The sequence below is a fragment of the Watersipora subatra genome, chromosome 2, assembly GCF_963576615.1.
Source record: "Watersipora subatra chromosome 2, tzWatSuba1.1, whole genome shotgun sequence".
NCBI classification, from domain to species: domain Eukaryota; kingdom Metazoa; phylum Bryozoa; class Gymnolaemata; order Cheilostomatida; family Watersiporidae; genus Watersipora; species Watersipora subatra.
The window spans coordinates 36,332,239-36,349,637 of NC_088709.1; the positions used below are offsets into that span (position 1 = coordinate 36,332,239).

General features: G+C 34.6%; 1 protein-coding gene across 2 annotated transcripts; it reads left to right on the plus strand.

Moving 5' to 3' along the window:
* The first annotated feature begins 188 nt into the window (after positions 1-188).
* LOC137388879 (developmentally-regulated GTP-binding protein 1-like) lies at positions 189-17,209 on the plus strand. Of its 2 annotated transcripts, XM_068075356.1 has the most exons (9): positions 190-369; positions 2,103-2,271; positions 3,733-3,863; positions 4,670-4,909; positions 5,563-5,748; positions 14,599-14,711; positions 15,092-15,214; positions 16,555-16,650; positions 16,998-17,209. In XM_068075356.1, exons 1-9 carry the CDS (start codon positions 331-333, stop codon positions 17,002-17,004), a joined length of 1,104 nt encoding a protein of 367 aa, XP_067931457.1. In that variant the 5' UTR covers positions 190-330; the 3' UTR covers positions 17,005-17,209. The 2 variants fall into 2 exon arrangements, with proteins under 2 accessions (XP_067931458.1, XP_067931457.1); XM_068075357.1 differs by lacking the exon at positions 16,998-17,209 and having other exon boundaries at positions 189-369; positions 16,555-16,654.
* The last annotated feature ends 190 nt before the right edge of the window (positions 17,210-17,399 follow it).

The following is a 17,399-nucleotide window of genomic DNA, read 5'->3' on the forward strand; positions in this document are numbered from 1 at the left end:
GTACATTTTTATACCTTTCTCAATATGAGATATATACTAGCCTTAGTATTGCACCAAAGTTGTAGCAAAACAATACACGTATAGACGAAGGAACAAGACAAAATCTTAGTCCAATCTGTAAAAGCGGATACAACGAATCGGATGAAAGGCTAAATATCCAAAACGTATTTTGGTTCTGAGTCTCTGCGGACTACCTCCGTACCCTACACGCTCGCGCAAGAAGTGTTCTTTTTGCGCCAACGTACACATCCAGTCTGCATATATATTAGGAGGAATGTAACCAGCCGGGCTGGTGTTTATTAACAACGGTTTCGCTCCCTTGCTTTCGAAATGGGAGTATTAGAAAGGATAGCGGACATTGAAGCCGAGGTACTGGATTAGTCATGTAACAGCTAATTCTCAAGTTATAGCAGGCTATACTTTTTGATAGATTATGGAGCTGGTGATACCGTTGGACGATTTTGTGCGAGCATTATTAGCCAGGTCGAACAAAAGCTGCATTTCTAATGCTTATACATGCCCTTTACTCATCTGACCGACTAATTTTGTCACATCACTCTAAATATAAGTCACCATTAAACTGAATGCTATTGAGGCCTTTGTTTTGTAAAATGATAACAAGAAATGAACACTGTTGGCTAACACAAGTTAAATTTAAAATACGTGTGAGCTTTAATAAGCTACGTTACAACTTTAGAGTAATCGTATATAGGGTTCATAAGAGCTTTTATTTCTCGCCCGGCTAAAAGATATTGACAATGACCTAAAATTAATAGGAATAAACTTTGAACAAGTAAAGAAAATTAGCAAGGATAGAAAGAAGTTGCGTATTAGAATATGAAAAAATTACTGAGCTGGTAAAAGCAGCCATGCGATGAGATCACTAGAGAGATCAATCAGATCACACAATGATGATCTCTGCTATGCTTTTACCCAGTAAGCTCTCAAGCATTTTGCTAAAACCATCATGGATACACCTTTAAATTCATAAGTACAGTTTTTGTCAATATTCAAGTTCAGACTTGAACAATCCAATTTAAGCACCTATCTTGCACCTAGCCACTTGTGCATCATACTGAAACCGAACCATTTTGACTCATTAGCGAAAAGCGACTCAACCTAAACATTAGCGTTTGTAATATAACACTAGTATAGAATGTGGTGTAAGTTTCAATTAAGTTTCAACTTTTCAAGATAAATTTTTTTCTAAATGTCTTTTCTTCTAAATTTTGACTTGCTTTCTTTTACTTGTTATTTTCTACAATGATAGGTTCTTTCTCTGCTTTTTCACAGCTGCCTATGAAATAAGCGTATATAGATTAGAAACATTTCATGTTTCTTGTTTAGCTAAAATATATTTTATATTTATATTATTAACTTAATTATTAATAATTAGTAAATCAATCGAATTAAATAATTATTAATAAAAATTTATATTATATAAAATTTGTCATAATATTCACGGGGGTTTCATAAAAAGTTTGAGGGTGAAAAATCCTTAAACTTAGTCAATATTGCAAATGTTACACTAATGATATGGTCATGGTATTCAATGATTGTGGCAGGCCCAAAATGGACAAAAATTCTTTAGGAACATTAAAGTTAATACATGTGTTACGGTTTGGCAACAATGCATCCATATTCGAAAAAGTAAAGTGTGTTACTTCACTAATATTGAGAAAATATTTAGTCGTAGATAAGTTTCGCGAAGATATATGTGAACAACAGCGTGACTCAAAATTGCTTTATTTTTAATGTTCAAGAAAACTGCTTCTTGCTCTATTCTCTATTTATGCCTAATAAAGAGATTAGAGTTAATCCTGAAGATCTAGTCTCTGAGAGCTAATTTCGAAGATTCCAACTCACTCGGCAACTTCGCTCTTTCAACTCAACCAATTATACCTCTCAACAAACTCCAATGCTTCAAGAAACAATTTGTGTGTGCATTTATTAGCATTCAAAGTTGTCAGATAAAATTCGATTGGTTTTGTCTTACTATGTTAATTTCTTGGAACATTTTAATGTGTTATGATAATCCTAATTTTGTTGCTTCAAACTCACACAAAATGATTTTTTATATGAATAAGATATATAAATTGTAGATGGCACGCACACAGAAGAACAAAGCTACCATGTCTCATCTGTGTATGCTGAAATCTCGATTGGCGAAACTAAAAAGAGAGTTACTCGAACCTTCAGGCGGAGGGGGCGGTGGAACAGGAGAGGGTTTTGATGTTGCCAAAACTGGAGATGCCAGGATTGGTTTTGTTGGTTAGTACCAGCAGAGAGTGATACATATAATTTCAACAGCATTTCAGTCTTGAGATTCATCTGATGTGTGTCACAACACAGACTTTGAAACCTACAAATGTAAAGGAAACAACTATAACACCTCATGTTTGTTCTATGTGATCGTCGATTGCCTATGACTAAGAGCCTTACTAACTTAGTCTAACTTACTCTAACTCCTCTACTTCTTATTACATTTGGATGTACATTTATATTCGTTTTACTTTTTCTCTATTTCATTTATTTTGTGCCAAAATTTTGAAGCATTTGGTAACTAAAATTGCAAATCTATTGTTAGAATATTATTTAAATTTTAGTAATCACAAAATTCACAATGCTCCCTGCAGTGTGTAGCGCGCCGAATTTCACAATGCTCCCTGCAGTGTGTAGCGCGCCGAATTTCACAATGCTCCCTGCAGTGTGTAGCGCGCCGAATTTTGAGCAAAGTTTGTCACTTTCTATCCCAACAATAACTGTCTACATTTATGCTTTTAAATAATTGCCTAGGCAAGGGTGAGTTCATTCTGACAAGGTCCTTATGGCATAGTTTTATAGTTAACCAGCAGCTGTGCAAGACCAAAATGTAAACAAATTAACCTTCCTGAAGTGTAATTGGTGGTTAGTCCATGACAATTCACAAGGTTGACTCATTCGAATCAGCTTCGTCAATGCTCTCTGTGTATTGATGAATGTTGAAGTAATAATTGGAACAGTTGATCGCGTGGTGCCAAAGTTATTCGCATGCATTGCAGCATTACGAAAATGTACTATTTAATATCGCTCTTTTATCATTTAGTTACACATAGGATAAATACATTTTCCTATATTAAATTTATTTGTTTGTATATTTTTAGGTTGTAACATTTTGAGTTGCATTTTCTTAAATCAAGTTTTTAATCACTTCTATCACTTTGTGACGCTGTTGCTATTTTATGACGGTTAGCAGATCAATATTTCAGGTCTGGGTTTTTTCTATGAGCAACATGTTTTTGACAGAATTAGGCTTTAAGATTGTATTGCAACTACCTTTTTATCGGTTCAGTTAGTGCTACTCTTTGCTGGTGCATTCAATAGTTGAATTTATACTTTTTAGTGTACAGATCTTTGTGTATGAACTATAAATTGTACTCCTTTTGTTTATCACTCTGTTTACATGTTGATTGTTAAATACAAAACCATAAATCATGGGCTATGTGCTGTTGATATGGATAGCATATGATCAGTCATTCACAAAATCTACTCTCACTGTTATACTCGCATGCTTATGGTCTTATTGCATATGGACAAGATGTCTGCTTTGCATCATAACCTCCAAATATCTGTTGACTACAGCGATTATTTCCTTACAGCGTCAGGAGATTATCTGTTCAGGTACATTGATGCTCCATACAACATATATAATATGCACATCCATACCTGCTGAACACCTAATTGTCACTGCAGGTTTCCCTTCTGTTGGTAAATCGACATTGCTAACTAACCTGGCAGGAGTGTATTCAGAGGTCGCTGCCTATGAGTTTACTACGCTCACGACTGTGCCTGGTGTAATAAGATTCAAAGGTGCTAAAATTCAGGTTGGTGCTATACATTCATTTTTATTTAACTTTCCTAGCTTTTTGGGTTTTCAAATTGCTATGCTGACAAAAATACAGCCTAGTCTTTTTATTTTAAACCTGGGTGTATTGCTATAATTTTGCAATTGAGTCTGCATGCTATAGTTATGTTCAGGTTTCGGGACAATAATTCTGCTTCTGTTGGTTCCGTAGTTGAATATTTGGATATTTTAAAGTTAGAATTGCAATAAGGTTTCGGAATATTCCTATCTCTTAATATACATATACAACAACATACAGGCAACATATACGTGTACCTCAAGGGTATGTTATAGTCTAAGAGCATAATATAGCCTGAGAACTTTTGCAAATACCGATTGAATATCTATCTTTAGAGCTTTATCCCTGAATCTATATTGAAGTGGTGAAATAGCTCAATATTACTTTTGGTCGCGTGTTATTCTAGCCATTTATCTCAAAAGCTGTTAGGTTATTCAATATGGTTGTGCATGCAACACAAGCAGATAATGAATGAGCACAAACGGATTACCAGCTTTCTATTTGGTCTTTCGCCAAGAAAACTCATAATCTTATTAGATGTCAGAACTAAAACAGTAAATTAAAAATAAATCTGATGTTAAAATGAATATTAGACAACAAAGGTGAGCGTTTGCTAAATCGAATTTGGTAGTTGCCTTCTCGTTAGCATGTACTAGGATGAGCAGACAATCTGTTATTATAATGTTGGCCCGTGTTACACTGCATTTTCGATAACAGTTTTGTTAGATTGGTAAGTTTTCTAATCTGTTTGTTACTGATTTTTCTAGCTGTTAGACTTGCCGGGTATTATTGAAGGAGCAAAGGACGGCAAGGGTCGTGGGAAGCAGGTAATTGCTGTTGCTCGCACCTGTAACATCATATTCATCTGTCTCGACGTCCTTAAACCCCTCGGGCATAAAAGAATTCTAGAGCATGAGCTGGAAGGTTTTGGCATCAGACTCAACAAAAAGCCACCGAATATCTCTTTCAGAAAAAAAGAAAAAGGTGGCATCAACCTTAACATTATGGTGTGTATCCAAAGTGTATGCTTTGTTATGCCTTTGTTGTGCTATTGATATTTCAAGCTGAATATGGAAAAATAGCTGCACTTCCTATCTTGAAGTAGGAAAAACATTAAAGGCAAGTTGAATGCTCTTTTCCTTTACTGGAGGACAGAGGATCAGCATTTACGTCTGTGAGTGACTCCAAACACTCCCTTCAGAGTGGTCATTAACACTGTCAGTAGCGTGTAACTAGGCAGGTACCAATTTCATCATAAGCACCATTTCTCCGCTGCTGATATGGTATGTCAGTAACAGTGATGAGATAATAGATAATTGATCAAACATGCTCTCATCTTACAATAAGTCAAAAATTTTCCATAGTAATATCTAATTTCCAATTCTATTCCTTAGAAATATCTAATTTCAAATTCTATTCCTTGGAAATATCTTAGTAACATTTTGACCACATTTTCATATCAAACTTGTCAAAAAACATTTAGGTGTGGCAAGACCCAAATAAATATAAAATTGAACAGGAAATACTAATATTTCATTCCTAAGAAGCATTTGAACTGTCTTTGATTTTTGTGTGATTTAATTCCCTGCACCTGAGCTTAACACACTCACTGCTCTTGTTTGTTACCATAGTAACCATCTTGTGTGTGTTCATTCTGCAGTGTAACCAATCTGAATTAGACTTGGATTTGGTAAGAACCATTCTGGGAGAGTCTAAGATACACAATGCTGATATAACGCTCAAGGAAGACGTGACAGCTGAGGATTTGATAGACGTTGTTGAGGGTAACCGTGTCTACATACCCGCCATTTATGTTCTCAACAAGATTGACCAAATATGCATCCCGGTTTGTTTTGGATTTCTTGTACCTCTTGTACCCCTGATTTCTGTATAAGAGTAAAGTTACAGAGTAGTTGGAAGTCAAGCAGATTTAGTGGTAGGGTTGTAATAGTACTGGTCGTACTAGTACTGGTTGTAATAGTACTGGTCGTAATAGTACTGGTCATAATAGTACTGGGAAATAAACGTAGCACCATCAAATATTACCACAATTAACCCGTGTGATGTCAACTTAAGCAAAAATATTATACAGTTATACTTCAATTTATGATCACCTCTACTAACGAATGATTCATCACATGATGTAAATTTGGAGCAAATATTTATCCCGAAATACAAAGTAATTTTCAACATTACATCCATAGTTTCTCAAAGAACTAGTTTCTCAAAGAACTAGTTTCTCAAAGAACTAGTTTCTCAAAGAACTAGTTTCTCAAAGAACTAGTTTCTCAAAGAACTAGTTTCTCAAAGAACTAGTTTCTCAAAGAACTAGTTTCTCAAGGAACTAGTTTCTCAAGGAACTAGTTTCTCAAGGAACTAGTTTCTCAAAGAACTAGTTTTGTAAGTAGAAGGGATAAAAGAAACAAAGTTTGTAAAAATTAAAAATAAAATCTACAAATAGCGACTAGAAATTCCCCTATCATACAGCCCACGACCAAAGTGATATTGGAAAAAAGAAAGGGTACTGCCGGTTGGGAAATGCAATATTAGCAGTCAAATGGCACTGCAGTGCAATAGGATAACTGCAATGGTAGCTCTAATGTACTGGGTGTTATTATGTACAACAAACAGCAATAACGAAAGGAAAAGATTATATGTGTATATCTTTTCCCTGTAATAAGAGAAATGCAATATTAGAAGTAAAATGGCAAGCTGCTGTGTAATATACACAGGCGGGGGGGGGGGGGGCTGTATATCATTGGTGATAACAATTAATATCAAGAAGTTGTGATATTTATCTAGATTTCTGTATTTATATGCAAAAAATTATGCTGAATTTAAAAATCTAAACAGATTTTAGCTGGTAGTCATAGAAATAGATGTGTATTTGTAAGAAAATGTAGGTTTTTTACATAATTTTGCAGATATTAAAAATGGCTTGGCAGTACCGCGATATTGGGCAAAGCTGCAGTATCATCAACAAAATCTTTAGAAAAATAATAACAGTAACATCTTGCATTGTCACTATATACTTCGATCTTGTAAATTCGGATGATTATTCTTATAACTAAATATTATAATAATCTCATAAAATCGAATAATTATTCTTACAATTAAATATTGTAATAATCTTATAAAATCGTTAAAAAAATATCATCATCATTTCCTTTACTTTCACTGCTTTGGACATCAGTTGGAATACCAAAGTACTCATTATAAGTGTACAAAATGTCAGAGTCCGGTAGAATCGGCAAAAAAAGAAACGATTACTTTTCAGTACATCTACTTTAATTACAGAAACCTTTGGCAATTGGACAATGGCATAGACTGGTGAAATGTGCACGTTTTTCTCGTGAAATGCGCACGACTTAATGGTTCTACTCTCTGTCACACGGCCTTATCGGCGTTCCGTTGGCCGGTTTTAATTTTAATTAAAAAACGCTAGTCAAGTTGTAATGGCGATTTTAGGCCAAATTAATCTGTCTAGTTATGTATAATCCGATCATATGGGTAAGTTTTAGGATATTGCAGTAACTTTTCATAGACTTAGTAACATATTTAAATAGATTTATATGTGTTTTGTATCATTATTATACTTAAACGACTCTACACAAAAATGGTTAAATTTTTTGATTGGATTTCGGTACAAGGGTTTGGTAACGGCTGTTAACGGATAATTTTTCGGCAGTTGTGTGCGCACATGCATTTATCATAAAGCTCCCAAACATTCGCTTCGCTCGTGTTTGGCCGTGGGATAAGTTTATAAATTAACCCTTTAGGACTCGGCGCACATGGCTCCGAAGGTGCTGCAAGGATGACACTATTTAGCAGCACAATTGGAACTTTGGATATTGCTGCCGGAAAGCTGCTATATCTTGTCTTCAGTTTCTAGCGCACCACTTGATAAACATGCATTGGAAGCTGAGAAGTTTCTTTACCAGCTGATATATTTTACAGTTTACCCTCGCCATACGATTTTTATTAGTTCCAGTTTTGGCATCATAAGGCGAACATGTGTAGAAGAGTATGGAAACCCATAGTAATTGTCTAATGCAAACACACCTTGGTAAAATCATCAACATTTTGTATATGTATTGTACGTAATAAATATTATTAACAACAATGTTAACCTTAGTAACTATAGTTACCTACAGTAACTTTAGTGTATTTAGTATGTTTAGTGGTTATGATCTGCAATAAAATGTAACATTACTATGTGCTGTAGGGAGTTCTTACCTTTGAGACAGACAAACATAAACGTTGAATTTAACTTAAATGAATTTAGCTTACTAAACACATACATGAAGCTAAGTTTTTGTATATCTTTTACTAAACTTCAACTTTGTCATCGGCTAGTTTTATCACCTATTTGTTTACGGGTTCGTTTACGCTATAACTTATAACACATAGCGCTGAACTGAGAGGGAGCGAGCATCATACCTCTTTCAGGCTTTGTGGGGCATGTTCATTATTTCGACGTATTCAACACACCGGCTGCCAAATTTGACTTTCGAGATAACTTTTTGTTGATATCGTATGGCGGAAAAATGTCGCATGGCGGGGACGACAAACATCATGTTCCACATGGTAAGGCGAAAATAATTATTTAATAGGAACATGGTAACCCGCGGACATTACTGTACTTGCGGTTAACATACGCAGATCTCATAAATTGAGTTGCAACTAGTTGAAGCTATGAGAAGTTATTTCTTATTATGCTTAAAGTTTTGAATGCATGTTGAATTTTATGAATATACTAGATGAATGCCCACTGTTGTAATAAAAGTGGGTAATAAAAGTCTTTAGGCAGAAAATTTATTTGTAAAAGCATACAACTTTTACCATTCTAACTTTTAAACTTCATATCGTGAAAAAAGTGGTTTTTGTGCAGTTCAAATGAATTGAGAGAAAAAATAAAACAACTAAAGGTTTTCAAACATCTTCAAACAACTAACTTTTAAATTTCATATCATGAAAGAAGTGTTTTGTTGAAATAAATTAAGAGGAAAATTAAACTGCAAGTAATGGTTAGGTAACTGCGAAGATAACAATGAAAAATTATTTGGCATACAATTATATGACTTGAATTCATTTCAGTGTTGGCATCATAAGTGCAAATATCATACAGAGTGGTATAGAAACCCATAGTAATTATCTAATGCAAACACCTGGTAAACATCATCAAAATATGTTAACTTTAGTAACTATAGTTACCTACAATAACTGTAGTGTATTTAGTGCTTATGGTCTGCAAGAATATGTAACATTACAATGTATGACATGCAGAATGTACCGTGGGGAGTTCTTACCTTCGAGACAGGCGTGTAACATAATCGCTGAATCTAACTTCGATGAATTTAGCTTATTAAACACATACTTGAAAGAAGTTTTTGTACGTTATGACGTAAATTTCAAGCGTTTAACTAAAATTTTATCACTTGTTTGTTTGCGAATCAATTTTTACCATAACGAATAACGCTGAACTGAGATAGCGAGCAATGTATATCTCTTTCCAGTGTTGTGGGAGGCATTTCGGCGAATAGCATAGGGAAATTTTTATTATTTCATTGTAATCAGTACAATAATCACTAAATTTTAATTTAGAGAGAAATTTTTGTTGATATTGGATGGCAGAAAACAAATTTGCCCTAGCATGGTGAGGACAAAAAAGCATCATGTTTCATAAAATTAGGCGAAATATATTTCATAACAGAGATATGGTAACCCATGGGCCCAATGTATCAATTAATATGTCATTCAGCGTGTGCAATCGGAAAAAAGGGCATACAGTATATGGTAAGAGCGATGGAATTGTAAGAACTGCGTAGCCTTGTTAGAATGCGCGTTTAGAAACTTGCGGTTGAAATCTTCGTGAGTTCAAATCCAGCATAAAGCGAGCTTTTCATTCCGACAGACCACGATGACAAGCTGAGATTTATATATATACTAGCTGTGCTACCCAGCGTTGCTCGGGTTATAAAAAGTCTGGACAGAAAGTTGATTTATATTTAATATATAACAATATTTGCCATTCTAACTTTCAAACTACATATTATGAAAGAAATATTTTGTGTAGTTAAAATAAATTAAGAGAGAAAATAAAAACAACTCTAAAGGTTTTCAAACTTTGTCAAACAACTGTAGCTTCCAAACTTCATATCATGGAGCAAAAGGTTTTGTGCAGGACAACTAAATTAAAAATAAATAAAGCAGCTGTAAAGGTTTTCAAACAACTTCACAACTTTCATAACTTGAAAGAAGTGTTTTATTGAAATAAATTAGAAGGAAAAATAAAAATGTAAAGGTGTTTAAATGTGAATGAGAACTCATTAGAAAGTAATGGCTAAATATAGTTTATATCGCTATGATTACAATAAAAAAAAAATTTGGTATACAATTATATGATTTTAGTTCGTTTCAGTGTTGGCATGCGAAAATTGGCCTGCGAAAATATCGTAGGCTATAGATGTACATAGAGTGGTATAGAAACCTATAGTCATTATTTGATGCAATCGCCTCCTGGTGAATATCATCATCACTAAAAATAGTACCAAATACTATGTTAACTTTGGCAACTATAGGTACCTACAAAGACTTTAGTGCCTTTTGTGGTTATGATATGCAAGATAAAACATTACAATGTACTACGTGGAGTACTTACCTTCAAGACAGATGTATAACATAATCGCTGAATTTAACTTAAATGAATTTAATTTACTAAACACATACTTGAAGTAAGTTTTAGTATGTATTTTAGTAAACTTCAAACTCTTAACAGAAATTTTATCATTTACGTTAGCAAATCGTGTTTATTATAACGGATACGGATAACTCACCATGGCAAGTTTAGGGACGTGTATCTTTTAATAACGTAAATAACGTATATAATCGGTACCCTAATCGTCAAATGTCAAGCTCGAGATAAATAATAGTTGATTTCGTGGGCCGAACAAATTTGCCCTACTGAAAAAAAGACCAAGAAACATTGTGTTGCATATACTTAGGTCCCAAAATATTTCAATATAACTGTCCGCGTGAGAATAATTGGCCTTGACCCCAAATATAGTAATTGAACCTTACGAAAAATATTTCTTAATAGGGCATCGTAACGCGTGGCCGCATAAGTAAAATAATCAGCGTGCGCTATAGCCGGAATGATAGACATACTTTGAGAAATTTATATATGGATAGGTTTAGCAATGTTACATTAGATTTATATGTTTGCTTCAGTTTGTAGCAAAAACTGACTTCTTATGCACCATAAAAGTTGAGTTATGAGCCTCTATTTACCGCAAGCTAAGTTTAGATAACAGCCTTGGGGTTATCAAACAGTATGTTATAAATCGGCAAGTTTACAAAATAAATGATAATAATCTATCAAGTGTTTAAAATAAATCTATAAAAGCAAGTGACATATACAATATTTGTAAACATTGCGGAAGTTAAAATATAAGCATTTAAATAAATTTATTTATAATTAGCATCATTAGCTGCCGCTACCAGTTTCTGTCTCACTGTCACTTTTGCTCACCTTACCTTCCTTTGAACCTCCAATTTCATCTTCATTGCTTTCTAACAAAATCTTCACAGCTGAACAGTTAATATCCGCATCGGAATGAATTTTTTTTTATTAAACAGATTTTCATGAAGCGCCATTTTAAATAGTTTTTATGGAAAGGAAGAATTTTTATAACCGAACACTGCTTGCACATGTGTGCTAAGCACAAAGAATGGCTTTATGCTCTTAGTCCAGACTATATAGAATTTATTATTATTAGAGTAGAATTATTTTATGTAATATAAGGTTGAGTAGGCTATGCTGCATTATTCTATGTAATATAAGGTCGAGTAGGCCATGTTGCATTATTCTATGTAATATAAGGTCGAGTAGGCCATGTTGCATTGTTCTATGTAATATAAGGTCGAGTAGGCCATGTTGCATTGTTCTATGTAATATAAGGTCGAGTAGGATATGTTGCATTGTTCTATGTAATATAAGGTCGAGTAGGCCATGTTGCATTATTCTATGTAATATAAGGTCGAGTAGGCTATGCTGCATTATTCTATGTAATATAAGGTCGAGTAGGCCATGCTGCATTATTCTATGTAATATAAGGTTGAGTAGGCCATGTTGCATTGTTCTATGTAATATAAGGTCGAGTAGGCCATGTTGCATTATTCTATGTAATATAAGGTCGAGTAGGCTATGCTGCATTATTCTATGTAATATAAGGTCGAGTAGGCCATGCTGCATTATTCTATGTAATATAAGGTCGAGTAGGCCATGTTGCATTATTCTATGTAATATAAGGTCAAGTAGGATATGCTGCATTATTCTATGTAATATAAGGTCGAGTAGGCTATGCTGCATTATTCTATGTAATATAAGGTCGAGTAGGCCATGTTGCATTATTCTATGTAATATAAGGTCAAGTAGGATATGCTGCATTATTCTATGTAATATAAGGTCGAGTAGGCTATGCTGCATTATTCTATGTAATATAAGGTCGAGTAGGCCATGCTGCATTATTCTATGTAATATAAGGTTGAGTAGGCCATGTTGCATTATTCTATGTAATATAAGGTCAAGTAGGATATGCTGCATTATTCTATGTAATATAAGGTTGAGTAGGCCATGTTGCATTATTCTATGTAATATAAGGTCAAGTAGGATATGCTGCATTATTCTATGTAATATAAGGTCGAGTAGGCTATGCTGCATTGTTCTATGTAATATAAGGTCGAGTAGGCTATGCTGCATTATTCTATGTAATATAAGGTCAAGTAGGATATGCTGCATTATTCTATGTAATATAAGGTTGAGTAGGCCATGTTGCATTATTCTATGTAATATAAGGTCGAGTAGGCCATGTTGCATTGTTCTATGTAATATAAGGTTGAGTAGGATATGCTGCATTATTCTATGTAATATAAGGTCGAGTAGGATATGTTGCATTGTTCTATGTAATATAAGGTCGAGTAGGCCATGTTGCATTATTCTATTACTCTGTTGCTGAACTTGCTAATTATTTAGCCAACACTGGCATTTATGTGTTGCTAAAGTTTTCTAACAACACAATATCTTTATAGATTCTGTTTTGCATATGCAGTCAAACATGGATAACTCGCCCTCGAATAGCTCGAACATATGGTTAACTCGAAGGGTTTTGTTTGGTCCGTTCCCACGTAATGATAAATTGCTTCAGATAACTCGACTTCAACTTCGTTAACTCGAACAGTCTTTTGCCCGACGGCTACCGAGACGGTTGTTATCGCTTTAGAATATCACTTTATTCCAAGCCAAAGAGATAAACCTCATCTTTTAGTAGTTCATAGGTGTCGTTATTACCATCATTGGCAAAATATTTTTGTCAAATACTTTTCAAAGGGTTTGGTAAAATTTGATTTTTACCAAACATCCGCTTAAGGTAAGGAAGTGGCAAGGCAAGGCAAGGCGCGATAAGGCAAGGAAAAGTGAGATAACCTTGGCATAAACTTCAAGAAAAATCGGCAAAATTGATCTTGGTTAAAATGCCCAAAAGAAAAAGATGTCTTTTCTTCTGAGCATTTCAACAGCGATCAAGTTTTGCCAATTTTAATCTGAAAAACGTTCTGGCAGTCACATCATCTAAAACAACAAACAAATCTCAAGTGAGAAAAATCTCTATACTTTCTGGTAAAAATTTTAAAACTTTACATTAGAAGCATTTAATTTGAAACAAGCTGTTTATGCTTTTAATTAATATTATAGTTTGTATATGTGCATGTATCTACTAATAAATACATGGACTTATGACAGTGCTCTGATAACTTGAACGCTCTGATAACTCAAAAACTTTTATTTACTCATTTATTTTTCAGTTATTTATGTTTGCCTGTACTTTGGTACTTATACACGATCTATTTGTTTTACTGCTATATGCAATTATTTGAAGTACTACCTAGTTAAATTGTTTTGGTTTTGGGGCTGTAAACCAAATTTAACAACAGACAATGAATTTGTATAATAATATTTGCTTCACTATTGGATAATTTTGACAAACGACGGCGATGTTAAAACTTGTTAACTTTGTGTGGTGTAGTCTGACTGCGCGGATAAATACTCACAATAATTGTGAATCGTCAAAAAATGGCTTACCATTCCTGTTTATATCTCTGCTAGAATTAATTTCTATTGCCATTAGTACATTGACACATATGGTTGAAAGCAGTCCATTCGCTTTAGTCGAAACATATTTATAGAAGCTCATTTGACTAGCCATAACAAACATGCTGCTGATTCAACTCTGAAACTCTCGACTTTTCTGTCAGCATTGCTAGTCATTACATATTGCTATCGTTAATAACCGAGTGCAAGAGACAGAAACAGAGTGAAACAGATGCATTTTAATAAATGATAGCCTAGTGAACATCAAAGGCTAAAATCCATTACCGTTCTATTCTACATTACTATTTTGCTACATTACTATTACTGTTCGCTATTTTGTTACTTCTGATTCTTTTGATTGTATAATTATGTTCATGACGGTCCTATTTTTAGTTTTGCTACAATCCAATATCCAATCCAAAGGTATTTTATATTTTCACCTCAAACATTCTCACAAAAAGTGCTTACCAATAGCCTAGTCATGTGTCTAATAAATATTCTTGACCTTTATATTGTGTTTTTTTAACACATGGAACTGATTTTTCACAGGAACTTGATATCATATCCCGGATTCCACATTGCGTGCCGATCTCGGCGCATCATAAATGGAATTTTGATGACCTGCTTGAGAAGATGTGGTCATACCTGAGCCTCACACGAATGTTAGTATTTAATGGACACTCATAAACTCGACTTTACTCATCTCATCTGTAATTGTGGCCAAAGTCTGCACAGCATTCTCTACAGGCAAATAAAGTACGATTATTCAACTGCACATTAGAGTTGAACTGTTAAGCGTTTTGGTGGAATTTTATTATCTAAAGTGAAACCAAAAATCTCAATGCATTCTGCAGGAATCCATTCAGTCATTTTCGGAAGAAGTATTTAGCCGATGGAAATACTGTCATGAATCAAATTGCCTGTTTTCAGCTATGTAATGTGTTCCAGACAATTAGCTATTTTGCAATGTTTTGCTGCACCAGCTGAGACCATTCCGATATATAGGCATTATGCTTGTCAATTTATGTATTCCCCTTGACAGCTACACAAAACCAAAAGGACAACTCCCCGACTACCAGTCGCCAGTAGTTCTTAAATCGCATGCAACTACTGTCGAGCATTTCTGTATGAAGATTCACAAGAACCTCCTCAAAGACTTCAAACAGTAAGGAAATCAAAATTATTACACATGGTTCCTGTCGAGTAATTCCTTCATATGTATCTCTTGTATAGTTCAAATTGATCTAATTGAAGTACTTCTGGTACAGTGTTAGGCTTGCATATTTCAGTTTCTCATTAACGTTTTCTAAAATACACTCAAGTTTTCTTTTAATGCCAATGCTGCCATTTTCCATTTTCAATTGAGATTTTGTGTGAAGATGTCACGCAGATCCTGTGAAACCCGACGAATCTTGAAAAAAACAGTGAAATTGAGGCAATTTTTATAATGTGTTTTTGATCAATTTCATTTTATTATCATCTTCTTGATCTAAAGCCTCTCAGCTTTTACATTACTGACAGCGCTCTCAGTTCTTACAACACTGACAGCACTCTCAGTTCTTACATCACTGACAGTACTCTTAGTTCTTACATCACTGACAGTACTCTCAGTTCTTACATCACTGACAATACTCTCAGCTCCTACATCACTGACAGTATTCTCAGTTCTTACATCACTGACAGTACTCTTAGTTCTTACATCACTGACAGTACTCTCAGTTCTTACATCACTGACAGTACTCTCAGTTCTTAAATCACTGACAGTACTCTCAATTCTTACATCACTGACAGTACTCTTAGTTCTTACATCACTGACAATACTCTCAGTTCTTGCATCACTGACAGTATTCTCAGTTCTCACATCACTGACAGCACTCTCAGTTCTTACATCACTGACAGTACTCTTAGTTCTTACATCACTGACAATACTCTCAGTTCTTACATCACTGACAGTATTCTCAGTTCTCACATCACTGACAGTACTCTTAGTTCTTACATCACTGACAATACTCTCAGCTCCTACATCACTGACAGTATTCTCAGTTCTTACATCACTGACAGTACTCTTAGTTCTTACATCACTGACAGTACTCTCAGTTCTTACATCACTGACAGTACTCTCAGTTCTTAAATCACTGACAGTACTCTCAATTCTTACATCACTAACAGTACTCTCAGTTCTTACATCACTGACAGTACTCTCAGTTCTTACATCACTGACAGTACTTTCAGTTCTCACATTACTGACAGTATTCTCAGTTCTTACATCACTGACAGTACTCTCAGTTCTTACATCACTGACAGTACTCTCAGTTCTTACATCACTGACAGTATTCTCAGTTCTTACATCACTGACAGCACTCTCAGCTCCTACATCACTGTCAGCACGCTTTGTTTTTACCAATTTATAACACACTTGACACATAATCATTGCTTTTTCCGGCAACGTAAGCATGTTTCAGGCAACGTACGTAGTTGTAGGTACTTGGTTATTCATATTTGTAGCGCGTTGGTATGGGGCTCTTCTGTGAAGCACCAGCCGCAAAGAGTGGGCAAGGAACATGTACTAAATGATGAAGACGTGGTGCAGATAGTTAAAAAGTAAGGAATATGGCAATATGGCTGTTGTTCTGTTAGTTGGCTGTATGACCAGTATGACCAGTATTAAAATTCAATCATGTTTTCTCATTAGATGTGTAAAAACTGGTATCTGTATTCATGCTATAGTTAAATGTTATAGTTGAATGCTATAGGTAAATGTTATAATTAAATGCTGTAGTCAAATGCTATAGGTAAATGCTGTAGTTAAAATCCACAGTATTTTTTGTTCTAACAAGTCTGCTTCCTCAACATGTACTTTTGTACTGTCTGTGTTCTTTAATATGGCTGGTTAATATTGCCGGTTAACGATGTTTTGAGCATTCTTTATGCATGATTTTCTGTTTTAGGGTGTGAACTGGAATTCTTTTTCTACTCAAGTGAGGGAAGACACATATTCTATGACGGATGGTTCTCAGTTATATATCAGTTCTTATATCATTCATTCTCTTATAATGACCAGCTTTTTTGGTATTATGTATCAATATAATGAGTGGTATTATGTATCAATATAATGAGTCTTCCGTCTTTTAATACAGCCGCCGTTGGCAAGCTCACGAGATCCTAGTTTCTGCTGCTTCATTTGGCTTTGTCCAGATTTTCTCTCGGTAGCATTATGGTTTTATCTATAGTGGAGTTGTCCGTCCATTGATTCCACTGACAAGTCATCACTTTGCATTAGCACACGATCAAATCTTAATGCAATGGATTACATGCATGGGACACCAACCTAAAATTTATGTGATGTCAGT